Below are 14386 nucleotides of genomic sequence, written 5' to 3'. Positions count from 1 at the left end.
TTATACCAGCATTTTATTAACAGCATAGCTAGAAATCATTTGTGTAGGTTTGAAGTAAGTTCTTATCGCACTAGGATTCTATAACATTATTTTTGGTGAAATTGTTGTTCACTTTTATCATAAAATAATTGTAGTAAGCAAAATTTTGGTTCCTACAGGAAAGTCAAGTATGATCAGTTTTATTCAGTCATGTATTAGCCTCTCCTGGCTGCTTGGGTGCAAGATGGGAACGGGCGCCCTTCTTCATAGGGTGCACATACACCCTCACCTTTACACAGACAGGGAGCCTTTAGACACACCAGTGACCCTACAGTGCACCTCTTTAGGCCATAGAATGTGGGTGAGAAGCAGAGTACCTGTCAAACCCACACACATTCATAACATACAGGCAATCATGGCCTGGAATCAATCCCTGGCCCTGGCCCAGCCCCGCCCTGCCTCCCCCAACCATACAATGAAATGAAATACACCTGTTGTATTAGTGTTTAGCAGTAGCTTATTTTTTGAATCACATAGATTGGTTATGTCTCCTAGTAATTTTTTTTTTTTTGCATTTTTTGCTTTTTGGGTCACACCCAGCAATGCTCAGGGGTTACTACTGGCTCTGCACTCAGGAATTACTCTTGGCAGTACTGGGGGACCATATAGGATGCTGGGAATCGAACCCGGGTTGGCAGCATGCAAGGCAAACGCCCTACCCTCTATGCTATCACTCCAGCCCCCTCTTTCTTTTTTTTTTTTAATGGACACTAAATGAGTAATGAGAAAATGTAAGTTGCGTTCATCGGACACAGGGAGACTTCAGGATCAAAACTTAACACTCATAAGCCTGTATACAAATATTTATAGAATCCTTATTTATAATAAACCCCAAATGAAAACAACTCCAGTGTCAACTAAGTAATGAATGGGCTAAGCAAACTGTGGTATGTTATTGCAGTGGAATAGTATTTGGCAGTAAAAACGAATGGAGTGCTGATACATGCTGAGACAGGGATAAATCCTAAAAACTGCAGCAGTGGCAGGTACTCAAAAAAGTCCACTTGTTATATCAGTCTATTCTATGATTAGCCTTGCATGTGTCCTCCCCTGGTTTGATCTCTGGCAGCACATAGGGTTCCCTGACCCCCACCAGGAATGATCCCTGAGTGTACCACTGGTAGTAACTCTGAGCACTGCCGGGTGTGGCACAAACAAAAGATAATGCATTTGTGAATATAACATTTTTGTGTGAGAAAGTAAAGGAAACAAATAGACAAGGCTGTTTGCTTTAGTTTTAAAAAAGGGTAGAACCATTGCAGGGAAAAAGGAATCTGAATTAGCTTCTCTAGCAAGTTAACATTGACAACATATGTTCTGAAGACAGTTGAATTTTTGTGTTAAACAGTGATGTTTCTATGGATTTTTTTTGATACACAACTTTTAAAAACAGGTCAGTCTTATGAAATAAGGATGCTGGATAATCGAAAAATGGGAGACATGCCGGAGATCACTGGAAAGCTGGTAAAGGTAAGGACAAGGCTTTTAAATACTTTCTCCCACCCAATTTTAATTTCTCCCAGTTAATTTATTTTTATTTCCTTCCTTTTACCCCTTCCCATTGTTGTTGGTTTTATTGTTGCTACAGTGAGTCACACACAGATCTGACTGTGGTGCTTGAACACTTTTCAGCCTTGGGGCTTGCATCTCAGCCACATGGTCACAGAGAGTTGGTGGCACTCCTTTAGCTGTACCCACACACAGGTTTTGCCAGGATTTATATACACTTCGTTAAGGCGTGTAACTTAGAGTCACTGTGGTTGCTCACATGTGCTTGCCAGAGGTTACATGTTCTTATTTTGTTTTTGACCACACCTGACTACTGTGCTTAGGGCTGTTTCCTGACTTTGTGCTCAGGGATAACTCCTGGTGTGACTCAGGGGACCATATGTGTTGCCAGGGATTGAATCTGGTCGGCAGAATACGAAGCAAGCACCTTTCCCACTGTGCCATCTCTCTGGCCCAGAAGTCACACATTATGGCCTTTTTGATGTGCTCTTTGTCCTTTTAGGGATGGTATATTTTGGAGGATCACAAAATATACCACACCTCAGTATCTTTTGGTAGTTCTTACCCAGACCTGACTGTGAGGCTGCCTAAAACTGCTCGGACTCTAGGGACAGATACCAGGTTCATGCTTACACACTCCGGCTTTTCCCTTGCATGTGACCCTACACCTGCAAGGCAGGTTCTCTCAGCACCTACACTATTCCTCTAGGTTGAAATGAATTTCTGGTTTCGCGTTCTGACCTGAAATTTATCTTATTTTACGTATTTGTTTTATTATTATTATATATTTTTTTGCAGTGCAAAGGGTTAAACCTAGACACATGCAAGGCAAAAGCCCTACTGCTGAACTACCCCTCCCCACCCCTCATTTACATTCTTAGCAGATATTGCAATGGTTGGAAAGAATCCAGTCTTGCTGCAGGTTTTTTTTTTTTAAGAGTTTTTAATTAAATATTTAATTTCACACGAATGTCTGTTTAAAATTCTCATTTCTGATCTGTATTTACTTAAATCTAAAGTGGGAATTTTAGCAGTTACAAAGTAAACATGAAAATCCTTTGGAAACCAGTACATTAGAAAAATCTGTTGCTGTTCTGGGGAGGAAAAAAAAAAGAACAAAAACTGTTTCTAGGGCTGGAGAGGTAGCTCCATGGGTTGGAGTACATGTTTTGCATACTGGAAGCCAGAAAGTGATCCCTGAGCACCACTGGATGAACCCTCCCCCATCCCCCCCCAAAAAACTAACAACAACTTGAAAGTTAAAGATAATGTGTCTAAAAATGTAAATGTTAATATGAAACTTGAAAGTCCTTTAATTTGGGCCCGAGACGTAGGGTGCTTGCCTTGCACAACCTAGTTCAATGCCTGGTACCACATTTGGTCCTGAGTCCTATCAGGAGTGATCTTTGAGTGCAGAATCAGGTGTTCCCAAAACACAAACAAAAAGTCCTTTAACATCATCTCTCAAAATCTAAAATTAGAAATCTCTCTTCTGTGTGCAAATATATGAAGAAAAGAGTCATTCCAGCATAAGAAGAATAGCCACTGGCTGTCAGCCCAGTTCTTTTAGAGCGATGCTCAGAACCGTGCCTGCCCCTCTAGTGTCATGCAGAGGTGTATCCTTTCAACCACACCTGTACCATGGTTTGTTGAAAGCTCCATAGCACTGTAGGGCAAGGTTTATGGAGAAGTTTAATTGGGAAAACACAAAACTTCACATGGTTGCTCTATGTTAGGAGGGCGTAAGTTCTCTTAATCATCTCATCTTGACATAGAGGCATGCTAGCTAGCCTGTATGAAGCTGCAGTTCCATTTTTGAGTTCCTCCCCTCAGTGGATCTGTCATATTCGTGGGTGATCACGAGGGTGGATACTATTATGGACTATAATTTTGTTTGTCTCTGAGAAAGTCAGTTAGTTGCATAGCACCTTAGGTTCTGGGAGTTCTCTGAGAGTTCTTTTAGCACCTCTCTCATTCCTGGGACAGGAAGCCTATTGGAAAATCCTTTTGGGGAAGTGGGTCTGGTCCCCTCTGGATCAGTGTCTCAACATGAGCTTTCAGTTTGTCCCATCTGCTTCTGGGGTCTCCCAGTATACTTGAGCAGGAGAGAATTGACTCATCTACTCTTTGTCATTAGGTGATCTTATTGTTCTTCCTTTGGGCCGTCTCATCTATAGTAAGCACACACTCACAGTCCTCATTTCCCAGTGTCTAAGAAGCTTAGAAATGTTAAAGATTCTCTTGGCAAGCCCATGTTCCAGATGGTTTGTTGTTAGACAGGCCGCATGGTGCTATTGGCTCAGTTTTGGACAGATCAGCTAATTTTGCCACACCTGGTTGAAATTCAGCCTCGTCTTTCATATATATGTATAAGTTTAAGAGAAGATATACTTGAACTCAGTAAAATTTACTTCTGATGACTTTTTAAACTTTCATTTTAAAACTGTAAAAAACCTTAAACTTCTGGGTTTTTTTTGTTTGTTTGTTTTTGCTTTTTGGGTTACTCCTGGTTCATGCACTCAGGTATTACTCCTGGCGGTGTACAGGGGACCATATGGGATGCTGGGAATCAAACTGGGGTTGGCCGCGTGGAAGGCAAATGCCTTACCCGCTGTGCTATCACTCCAGCCCTGACCTTTTAAACTTTTTTAAAGAATAGCATTAAAAGTTGGAACTTGGTTTTAATACATGTCTTCTTCTAAAAATGGAATAGACCTATTATAGGGCCCATTATTGAGTTCCTTAAGACTGGATTCAAAACTTAGAATACTTTTGTGGACAGCTGGGGGGTAGTGTTCCCGAACAGTGCTCAGGGGCCACCAGGACTACCTCAGTGATCCTTAGGGAGAACTTACCAACATGCACAGGTTAAGAGAGAAAGAAATCATGAGTCATCATGTCTTGAAATCATGTTATTTGGGAGATGGTAGGGCAGGAGCACTAAAGTAGTATTCATACATATTAGGAACGAATTATTTAGGCCAGCTACTGAGAATACAGCCATTTTATTGCATCACAGTCTGAAAAAGTTACTTATAAATATGTTAGGAACACTTGCAAGTGCAAATCTGGCTTTCAAGTGCACTTTGATGGTCTAGAATGAAGTATCAGTTGGTACCTTAGATGTCTGGGAGGAGAAAGGAGGGCAGGAGTGGGTGGAGAGCAGAGAATTAGCTCAGGATTTGTTAGTGGAGTTGGTACTAGAGTGAATGAAATGTGTGTGTGTTCTTTTGCTTATTTTAGGATCACTCCTGACAGGGCTGGGGGGCACATGTGGGGTACTGGATAACAAATCCGGAGTGGTCACATACAAAGCAAACAACCTATATGCTCCAGTCCCAGAAATAGAATTCTTGATCACTAACTTTAGTTTTGATCACTTACTTTAATTTTAACCTTAATTCTTTTTTTTTTTTTTCTCTTTGGGTCACATCCAGTGATGCACAGGGGGTACTCCTGGCTCTGCACTCAGGAGTTACTCCTGGCAGTGCTCAGGGGACCATATGGGATGCTGGGAATCAAAACCAGGTTGGCCGCGTGCAAAGCAAATGCCCTACCCACTGTGCTTTCAAATTTTTTAATAAAAATAATGCCTATATAATGATTTTGTGACTTTCATTTTTGTGTAAATAGAATCCAAGAGTATCTAGATTATCTAAGAGCAAATTAATTCATTTGTAAAATATTTAATTTTGATGACAGTATTTGTTTTCAAAGGTTAACACATAAGAAGTGAAATGCAGGATGTAGCTCAAGTGATACATCACCCTCTGTAAATCTCCTTACTGCTCTCTTCTCTCTCTCTCTCTCTCTCTCTCTCTCTCTCTCTCTCTCTCTCTCTCACACACACACACACACACACACACACACACACACACTACGTCCAGTCATGGCACCACATAACTCTCACCCTGCACATACCCTTACTGGTTTCATCATGGCACCATATAACACCCCCCCCACACACACACACACAACATCCCACACACCATATATATATAGATATATAGCACTGTATCACTGTCCTCCCATTGTTCATCGATTTGCTCGAGCAGGCCCAGTAACGTCTCCATTTTGAGACTTGTTGTTACTGTGTTTGGCATATTAAATACGTCACGGGTAGCTTGCCAGGCTTTGCCGTGCAGGCGAGATACTCTTGGTAGCTTGCTGGGCTCTCCGAGAGGGGCGGAAGAATCGAACCTGGCCTGGCCAGGTGGTGGCGCACAAGGCAAATGCCCTACCGCTGTGCTATCGCTCTAGCATATATATGTGTGTGTGTGTGTGTGTGTGTGTGTGTATATATATATATATATATATATATATATATTCACTTAGGTACTTTATACACACTCTCTGGGTCATGTGCACATACATACCCCTGAACCCCTCCATTGCTGCCATATATGGCTCCAACAACAGAAATGAACTCAATTAAAATGCTTTAATTTTACCTGAGAAAGCTAATTTCCTCCCCGACCCCCCACCCCTCACTTACTTCCTAGAGCATCATCAGAGTTGTGTTCCATGACAGACGGCTACAGTACACAGAGCATCAGCAACTTGAAGGTTGGAAATGGAATCGCCCAGGAGACAGACTTCTTGATTTAGGTACGGGTGGTTGCAGGCTATGAGGAGGAGGAGACCTTTTTGCTGTATTGACTAATATGGTGGCACCACGTATGGATATATGGAAAGGGTTTCAGTGTTAGCAGTTGCCTTGTGTTGTTTAACTGTTCAAAATTGTTACTAGGGTTGGAATGTACCTCTGTGGTATATGGCATGTCTTGCATGCATTAGATGTAAGTCAATCCCTGGCATTTTCCCCCACCCCCAGTGTCTTATAGTTCAAAAGCTTATCTTTGATTCTAAAAGAATCACGACTAAGATATCTATGAGTTTAAAGCCATTTATTTCATTTTCAATGGATACCACTTATCATATTAATATAGTGAAATAGAAACCAGGATGGGAGAAACTAGGATATTCATTAGGTGGATTTTGGATTAACCATGGAAAACAGTGGAGGAAAAAGTGTAGCATGGAGATATTATGACTTTATTAGGCATAGTAAGCCTATAAACATAATGGATGAATTTCTATATAACTTCTTTTTTAAAATATAGATATCCCAATGTCTGTGGGAATAATTGACACCAGGACAAACCCAAGCCAGTTAAATGCAGTTGAATTTCTGTGGGACCCTGCAAAGCGCACGTCTGCTTTCATTCAGGTTTGCATTTTTATATTTATCGAAGCATATTTACTTAGTGATTTAGGTGACCATGGATGGAATTGAATTCTGGACACTTGATCTAGTTTTCTTTAAATGCTTGTTGATGTCTGTAATGCCTTTTGCTGCCTTTCATTCACTGTTAAAATGGAATCATTCTACTATATTTTCATTTATAGACTCATGCAATTTGTTATGCAAAGTATTATTTAAATGTTCCTTTTGCCAAGGATAGCAGCAACAATCAAAGCTTGTATCTATTGTAAAATGCATTTTTGTTGAACAAAAGTGGTGTTTAAAGGATTGGGTTGAGAAACTCTACAGTTTTAAGATCCTCGAATTATTTTAAAGTTTTCTAGTACTGAAATTTTCAAACTGCCACAAAAGTAAGTTGATGACAGTAATAATGATTCCTGTTGTATACTGATGACTTGGATAATTACTTCCTCCATCTTGGTTATTGATGGGATTCTTTTAGCTTCCAGGCATTCTGTTTAAATGCATAATTTTTTATTTGAGGAGGTGGAAGTGAGAGGGGTTTTGGGTCACTTAGTGGTGCTCAGAGGCTGTTCCTGTCTTTGTGCTCTGAAGTGACCCCTGACAGTACTCAGGGCACCATATGCAGTACAGAGATTGAACAGGGGTTGGCTACTTGCAGGGTGCATGTTTAACTTCTCTTTCCAGCTCTTAAGAAATGAAAAATTTTTCCTTCACTAGTTTTTGACCACACCCAACAGTGCTCAAGGCCTACTCTTTCCTCTAAAGTCGGGATTGCACCTGGAGATGCTTGGGGTATTACATATGGCGCCAAGGACCAAACCAGATATGACTGCTGGGGCACTGGAATCATGTAGTGCTGGGGATTGAACCAAGATTGCATGCAGATCAAGCACTATAACCTTTGTAATATTTCTCTAGCTCTAAGAAATAAGTTTTTAAGGCATAAATATTGAGGTCAGATAGCTCAGAGAACTTCAGCACCACTGGGAGTAACCCCTGAGCAAGTGAGCCAGGAGTAGACTTGAACACCATTTGGGCATGACCCAAAACATTAAAAAAAGAAAAAATCCACTAGACATATAAAGGCTAATAAATGTTATTGTATATAGTCAGTTCCCAGTGTAAAATAAACTTAATGTGTTAAAATTTGTAGGTGGTAGAATTAGAGCTAGTACATATTCATTCAGTCTTTGTGTAGGGGAAAAAAAAAACTACTTAATTACTGACCAGCCTAAGTAGACAATGGTTTGTGTAAACTGTATAGAATCTTTAGAATTTTGTGTTTCTCTAGTTTACCCTATATTATACCATATCAACTAACAATCACCATGGACATGGTTCAGATTAGTTGAATAATATTTTTGGCAGGATCACTAGCTATGGGCTGGAGTGATAGCACAGCGGGTAAGGTGTTTGCCTTGCACACAGCCGACCCGGGTTCGATTCCTCTGTCCCTTTTGGAGAGCCTGGCAAGCTACCAAGAGTATTCTGCCCACATGGCAGAGCCCGGCAAGCTACTGTAGCATATTTGATATGCCAAAAACAGTAACAACAAGTCTCACAATGGAGACGTTACTGGTGCCCACTCGAGCAAATCAATGAACAACGGGAGGACAGTGCTACAACTAGCTATATGCAGCGAGTAAAGATTGTGAAAGCTGTTGTATATCTCAGGCAGTGCACAGTCACAGAGGTCATTTGTCATGTTAGTCTTTAAGGAGAGAGAATGAGTAACAGTCAGAGATTCCTAAAGGCTTAAGATTCACTGTGCAGTACTCTAAAGGTGTCATCAGGTTGAAACTAGGAGAGAGGACAGAAGTGGTATTAGATTAATATTGCCCTGGTGGTCTCTGTGAACTTTGAAGGTTTGCTGAAGAATTTAGCAGAGTACAAGTGGGGTAAGTAGTGGTCTTTCTTCTGGACTTTGGAAACTCCTTAAGCCACATTTCACACGTTGCAATATATAAGAACAGTTGATTGTCTCAAGTTGGGTAGTGGCAGCAGAGGGCAGACAGTGGAAGGTGAGGACTGATAAGGTGAGGACTGCTCAGGAGGGAGCCACCCCAGGTCTGAGAAGAGCATTGCATCTTGAGTGGGGATAGAATGTTGTAGCTTTGATATGAATCTTGTAGCTATTTAATTTCCACTAAAGGAGAGGCATTAGAATGGGGAAGAGCTTATTTCCCTCCGAATGTTCAGAAAGGTTTATTTGGATTTTTGTAGTAAAAAATGATAGAAATTCAGGATAGGCATGGGAGCAATATGTAGGAGTTATTTCTAAAGGACCTTGAACTTAAAATGGTGGCAAGACATCCAAGAGGGAATGAACTACAAGAATGAAAGGAGCCATACTTTGAGACCATTTGCATTTAAATTATTTTCTAGGTACACTGCATCAGCACAGAATTTACTCCACGGAAGCATGGAGGTGAAAAGGGAGTGCCTTTTAGAATCCAGGTTGATACCTTTAAGCAGAATGACAATGGAGAATACACAGATCACCTACACTCAGCTAGCTGCCAAATCAAAGTTTTTAAGGTAAGAGGCAGAGAACTGGCTTTCGGTAATAAAGGCTTGCTCTTGCTTGTAAAATTGTGTACTCTAATAAATGAAGTAATCTCCTTTGTTTTTAAGCCGAAAGGTGCAGACAGGAAACAAAAAACTGACAGAGAGAAGATGGAGAAGAGAACTGCTCACGAAAAAGAAAAGTATCAACCCTCCTATGATACCACAATCCTCACAGAGGTAATGCGAGTTGCATCTTGGGTTCTGAGAGGCAGCAGAGGTTTGCTTGTTAGCACTGTCTCTAAAGAGGAGTTTGGCTACAATTGGGTTGGGGAAGATTGGGTAGCAAATTGACAGTCTTCGTTGTGAAATCTGTGGGTATATTAATTTTTTTAATTTGGGGGTTTTAATGAATTAAATTCCTGGGTGGGCTTTTGGATGAAGATGCTGAAATCCCAATCAGGTCTTAGAAACAGACCTTTAAAACTTTGACATTTGGCAGAAAATTAAGTTGGGGCCTAGACCATCTGAATCTTTTTTAAAATCACTGCTGGGGTTTTGCATTTTCTTTAACTTTGAATCTTGCTAGTCATACGTTTATTTAATTGGACTGCAGAGGCATAAAATAGGGTATTAGATCTTTCTTTGTATAATGAAAAGACATTGATCCCAATCTTTGGTGTTTGTCCAGATGAGGCTTGAGCCTATAATTGAAGATGCAGTTGAACATGAGCAGAAAAAGTCCAGCAAGCGGACTTTGCCAGCAGACTACGGTGATTCTCTGGCAAAGCGAGGCAGTGTAAGGGACTTCTGCTTCTCTTTTCATTGTGCAAGAGACCTTGTGCAGTGTTAGATATAGGACCAACCTCCACCGAAAAGTAAAGCCAAATTTGGTTTTGATGTCCTTGTCTTGATTTAATTTGCCTTTGTTTAGACTTCCTGCTTTCTGTTTATTCCTCACTGAGGAAAATTTCCTAAATCTAACACTTTCAAACCAAGCAAAAACAATGTTGACCATAGTGGGTGGTTTTGGACGGAAAAATGACACCCAGAAATATTTGTTCCTTCTCTGCCTCCTTCCCCCTTCCACCCTCCCCTGCGCTTGCACACACATACACACACACACACACACACACACAGAAACACAACTCTCTCTCTCTCTCTCTCTCTCTCTCTCTCTCTCTCTCTCTTTCTCTTTCTCTTTCTCTCCCTCCCTTCAAGAGCACGGAAGTGAATTGGAAATACTTTCAGTACAATGACTACATTTTGTGTAATTAACAAAAATTTTGTTTTCTCCTGTGTATGACAGATAAGAAAATGTCCTGGGTCTCTAACGAAATGGCAGCAGCAAGCTTGGCATTAACATGCATTACTGTGTCACATTTCCCTGCATGTATAAGAATGCGTGTCTGTCTGTGCTTCTAAAAGCCTGTTTGGCAGCACTGGTAGAAACGTCTTTGACTGTTAGCGCTTCCCCATGGCCCACCTACGCTGTGACTGCATGCTGCAGCCTGAACAGTGCACCTTGCTGTCCTGCACTTGGGGCTCTTGGTTAAACATGAACTTTGTCAGCTGGAGTATAGCAAATCTTTGTTTTACATTATTCAAATCTATATACTGCAACTCTTACTCTAGTGGTCCACAAAGGAGTATCTTCTTGTCCCTCCCCTGCCCCATGTACCCCAAATTAATGTAAATACACAGCATTTAAATAACTTTTCACAGACTTTCAAAAAAAGTCTTATGCTTTAGTGTTATTCATCATTATTCATCACTGTAGTGTTTGTGTGATGGAGGTGCCAAAAATGGAGTATTTGCTCTAACTCATGTATCAGTAGACTTTGAAAGTCACATGCATTATTATAAATTCTCATTTTCGAATTAAAGCAGTGAGTGAAAATGTTTTAAGTATTTCTTTATGTAATAAAATTGAAAGTGCACTGGTTTAAGTACCATGGGAACATACATGCTGTACTTCAACTGGGCTTTTAAAAAGTCAAATCAAAACTTGATGGGAACTGGAAAACCTCTTTACCAGAATACTCATTGCTCCAATTTTATGTTTTTATCTTCTTCTGATTTTCCAGCTGAAGATTCACAAATGGGTCTTAGTAAACTTTTGGGGGCAGACCCTGGTAACTCGAACTCTTAGTATGAACTATTTAAAACGAATGGTTTCTTGAAAATTCGTAATTTTTTAAAACCCAGTGATAGCCCAGAACTAAAGATGTTAGAATTATTAATAAATTATAAACGATTCTTAACACAAGTCTAAAGTATGCAAAACGTCAGCAGTTCACTGGCCTGGGATTTCACATCTTCCTGGTGCTTATTGCTCGCACCCACTCAATTACCTTTGATTTGGTCAAGATTGATTTTCTGGGGTGCTAGAGCCCCTCTTTGGAATTCTTTTTTTTTTTAAAGCAAGGGATGGTATATGGCTCAGGTGATGGAGCACAAGCTTTATGTTTGTGAGCCTGAGTGGACCCCGGCACCCATGACCCAGATGCACTGCTGGGTGTGGCCCCACATTTTAATAGAAAGAACGTATTAATCCCGTAAGAAAGTTTGAAGTACTTCATCTATTTTTTTCAGGTGCCTACAAAGACAGGTACTTTTTTGAAGTTATAGTTGGCTTTAGTAGAAAGGGATATTCTAGGGGCCAGAATGATGGATAGTACAATAAGCGGGTAGGACGCTTTCCTTGCACGTGGCCGACCCGGGTTCCATCCCAGGCATCCCAGGAGAAATGCAAGTACAGAGCCAGGAGTAACTCCTGAGCACTGTGCACAGGGTATGGTCGTATAGGGGGCAAGGGGGTAGGAAGAGCGGCCGGGATCGTAGCTTACCTCTGAACAGTGTAAAAGGTATAGGTATGATGTAAAAAGATTATTTTAAAGGGTCCCTGCTATTGATTCTTAGGAGATGCCTCAAAGGAAAACTCTCAGGACGGGTGGGGGGTGGAGGGGAAGTGATGGATGGGGGCAGGGCTGATGCTCAACAGTAGAGCACTTGCCTTGCGTGTGTGAAGCCCTGAATTTGATCCCCAGCACCACAAGAAAAGAAGCCTGTAGTCTGTCCACTGGTCTTTGCCTCCAAGCTGTATATATTGGTTCAGATCAGAAATGCCAATTTCCAGTCTTAAGAGGAGCCATTATTTTTTAATCTCCCTAGGAAAGGACTTTGTTTACATCGTTTACAGTGTAGCAAAAACATGACTGTTGGAGTCCAGGCCAGGCAGTGTTAAGTGAGTTGCCTGGTGTCCTCAGGAATCACAGGCTTTGTTCCATTGCTTTCTTTCAGAGACAGGGAAGAATTATGAGGTAGGAGAAATGTAATAATATTCCTTGGCATGCCTTTACCCTCCTGGGCTGAGACTGCAGAAGAAACCTGTAGAACATATGCAGCCACGTGTTTCACTCAGCTTGACCATTTGAGATCTGGAATCCAAGACTTGCTAAAAGTGTAGGCCAGGCCTCCAGCAGGACCATCTTTCATTGTACACTAGGAATACCAGTTATTTCCCTGTTCTATGAGTTGAGCCTCACTGGGAAATTTATAGATGCCAACTATTAGCAGCCCTACTTTACCACTGCTAAAAAATTCTAGATATGTGAATGTGAAATAGCCATGTGAGTAGAGTTCTGGGGAATTTGGGGCTTACAGCTATATACCGTTCTCTGCCCGTTTCTTCAGCTGAGTAGCTGTCAGTAATCGCCAGAGCGTATGTGGGGAGCCGGGATAGGAAAGTCTGCATTATTTAGATGTTGTGTATCTGGGGAGGTTTATGTGTATAAGGAACCTCTTGCAGGCAGTGGAGGTGACCTTGCACATGTGCTGTCCAAATGACTAGAGCAGCCGTTGGGCTTGCAAGGACTTGGCTTCCTCAAACTGTGTTAGAAGCTACGAAGATGAAACTTTGTAAGAAGGGAGGCAAGACTGAGGCCCCGTTTAAAAGAGTAAGCAATGTGTAAAATATCATTTATAGAGACAGTGGTGTGTCGTGTGGTAAACTGAGCAAAGCCGTCCAACTTGGTTAATTTTTGAAAGTTGATAGTTGAAGCAATAAGCCTGTGATTGTTTCCCCTATATTTGAGGAGATAATGGGTATTTGTGAAGAACATTAAGGTTTCTTGGATTTTGATTTTTTTTTTCTTTTTGGGTCACACCTGGAGATGCACAGGGGTTACTCCTGGCTCTGCACTCAGGAGCCACTCCTGGCGGTGCTCAGGGGACCATATGGGATGCTGGGGATCGAACCCAGGTTGGCTGTGTGCAAGGCAAATGCCCTACCCGCTATGCTATCTCTCCAGCCCAGGATTTTGATTTTTATTACCCTTACATACATTTTTCTGGATGTTATCAGAGATGTTTGAGTCTTCTGTAACCATCCAGCAGATTTTATTTCTGTCCTCGGAGTGTTTCGGTCTCTTTTTTCACTTATATGTTCTTGACACACACTCCTAAGTATTTTTCAAAAATCTCTTGCACATTTTTATTTATCCTATTTTTTATTTTTCTTGCACATTTTTTAGATTTTCATATGAAAAGTTTCATCATAAGTTTGAATAATGACTCAAGTTAAACCTGTTTAATTGTATTTTTAAATAATCTTAGGAAATCTAGTATCATAGAAGTTTGACATCCACTATTGTTTATTTGTTTATTTATTGGCTTTTTGGGTCACCTATGGAGATGGTCAGAGGTTTGTTCCTGGTAGTGCTCCCAATTTGACTATGTGCAACCCTACCGGCTGTGCTATCGCTCTGGTCCCCTTGATATCTTTCTTGATCTCAGATTATCTCTACTACTACCTAAAACAAATTTGTATGAATGTAAATTCTACTTTTTAACGTTTCCAGTGATGTAAGGCTCTTAGCTATTTACAGAACTGTATTATTTTGGTGCCCACTTATTGAAACAACATACCATAGGAATTCTGATGAATAACTGTTAAGTAGGAAAACAAGTTAACAGGATCAGAGCAAATTAGTGCAGCAGTTGCATTGCATGCCGACAACCCAGGTTTGATCCCTGGCGTCCCAGTCCCTCAGTCCCCACCAGAAGTGACCCCTGAGCACAGACCCAGGATTAAGTCCTGAG

The 14386-nt window shown here is 41.0% G+C and overlaps 1 protein-coding gene across 2 annotated transcripts in view; it reads left to right on the top strand.

Annotated features, from left to right (window-relative positions):
• Window positions 1–14386, top strand: part of UBP1 (upstream binding protein 1) — a 64769-nt gene that overhangs the window by 32701 nt on the left and 17682 nt on the right. The window contains exons 4-9 of one of the 2 annotated variants that reach the window (XM_056128935.1): window positions 1433–1509; window positions 6051–6156; window positions 6672–6778; window positions 9164–9316; window positions 9413–9523; window positions 9975–10082. In XM_056128935.1, the coding sequence (XP_055984910.1) occupies window positions 1433–1509; window positions 6051–6156; window positions 6672–6778; window positions 9164–9316; window positions 9413–9523; window positions 9975–10082 (662 nt within the window). The remainder of the gene's footprint in view (window positions 1–1432; window positions 1510–6050; window positions 6157–6671; window positions 6779–9163; window positions 9317–9412; window positions 9524–9974; window positions 10083–14386) is intronic. The other variant, XM_056128936.1, reaches the window with a different exon arrangement.

This window comes from Sorex fumeus, unplaced genomic scaffold (assembly GCF_029834395.1).
Source record: "Sorex fumeus unplaced genomic scaffold, SorFum_2.1 ptg000072l, whole genome shotgun sequence".
Taxonomy (NCBI): Eukaryota; Metazoa; Chordata; class Mammalia; order Eulipotyphla; family Soricidae; genus Sorex; species Sorex fumeus.
Note: the sequence above shows the minus strand (reverse complement) of the source record. Positions and strands in the feature narration are given on the sequence as shown.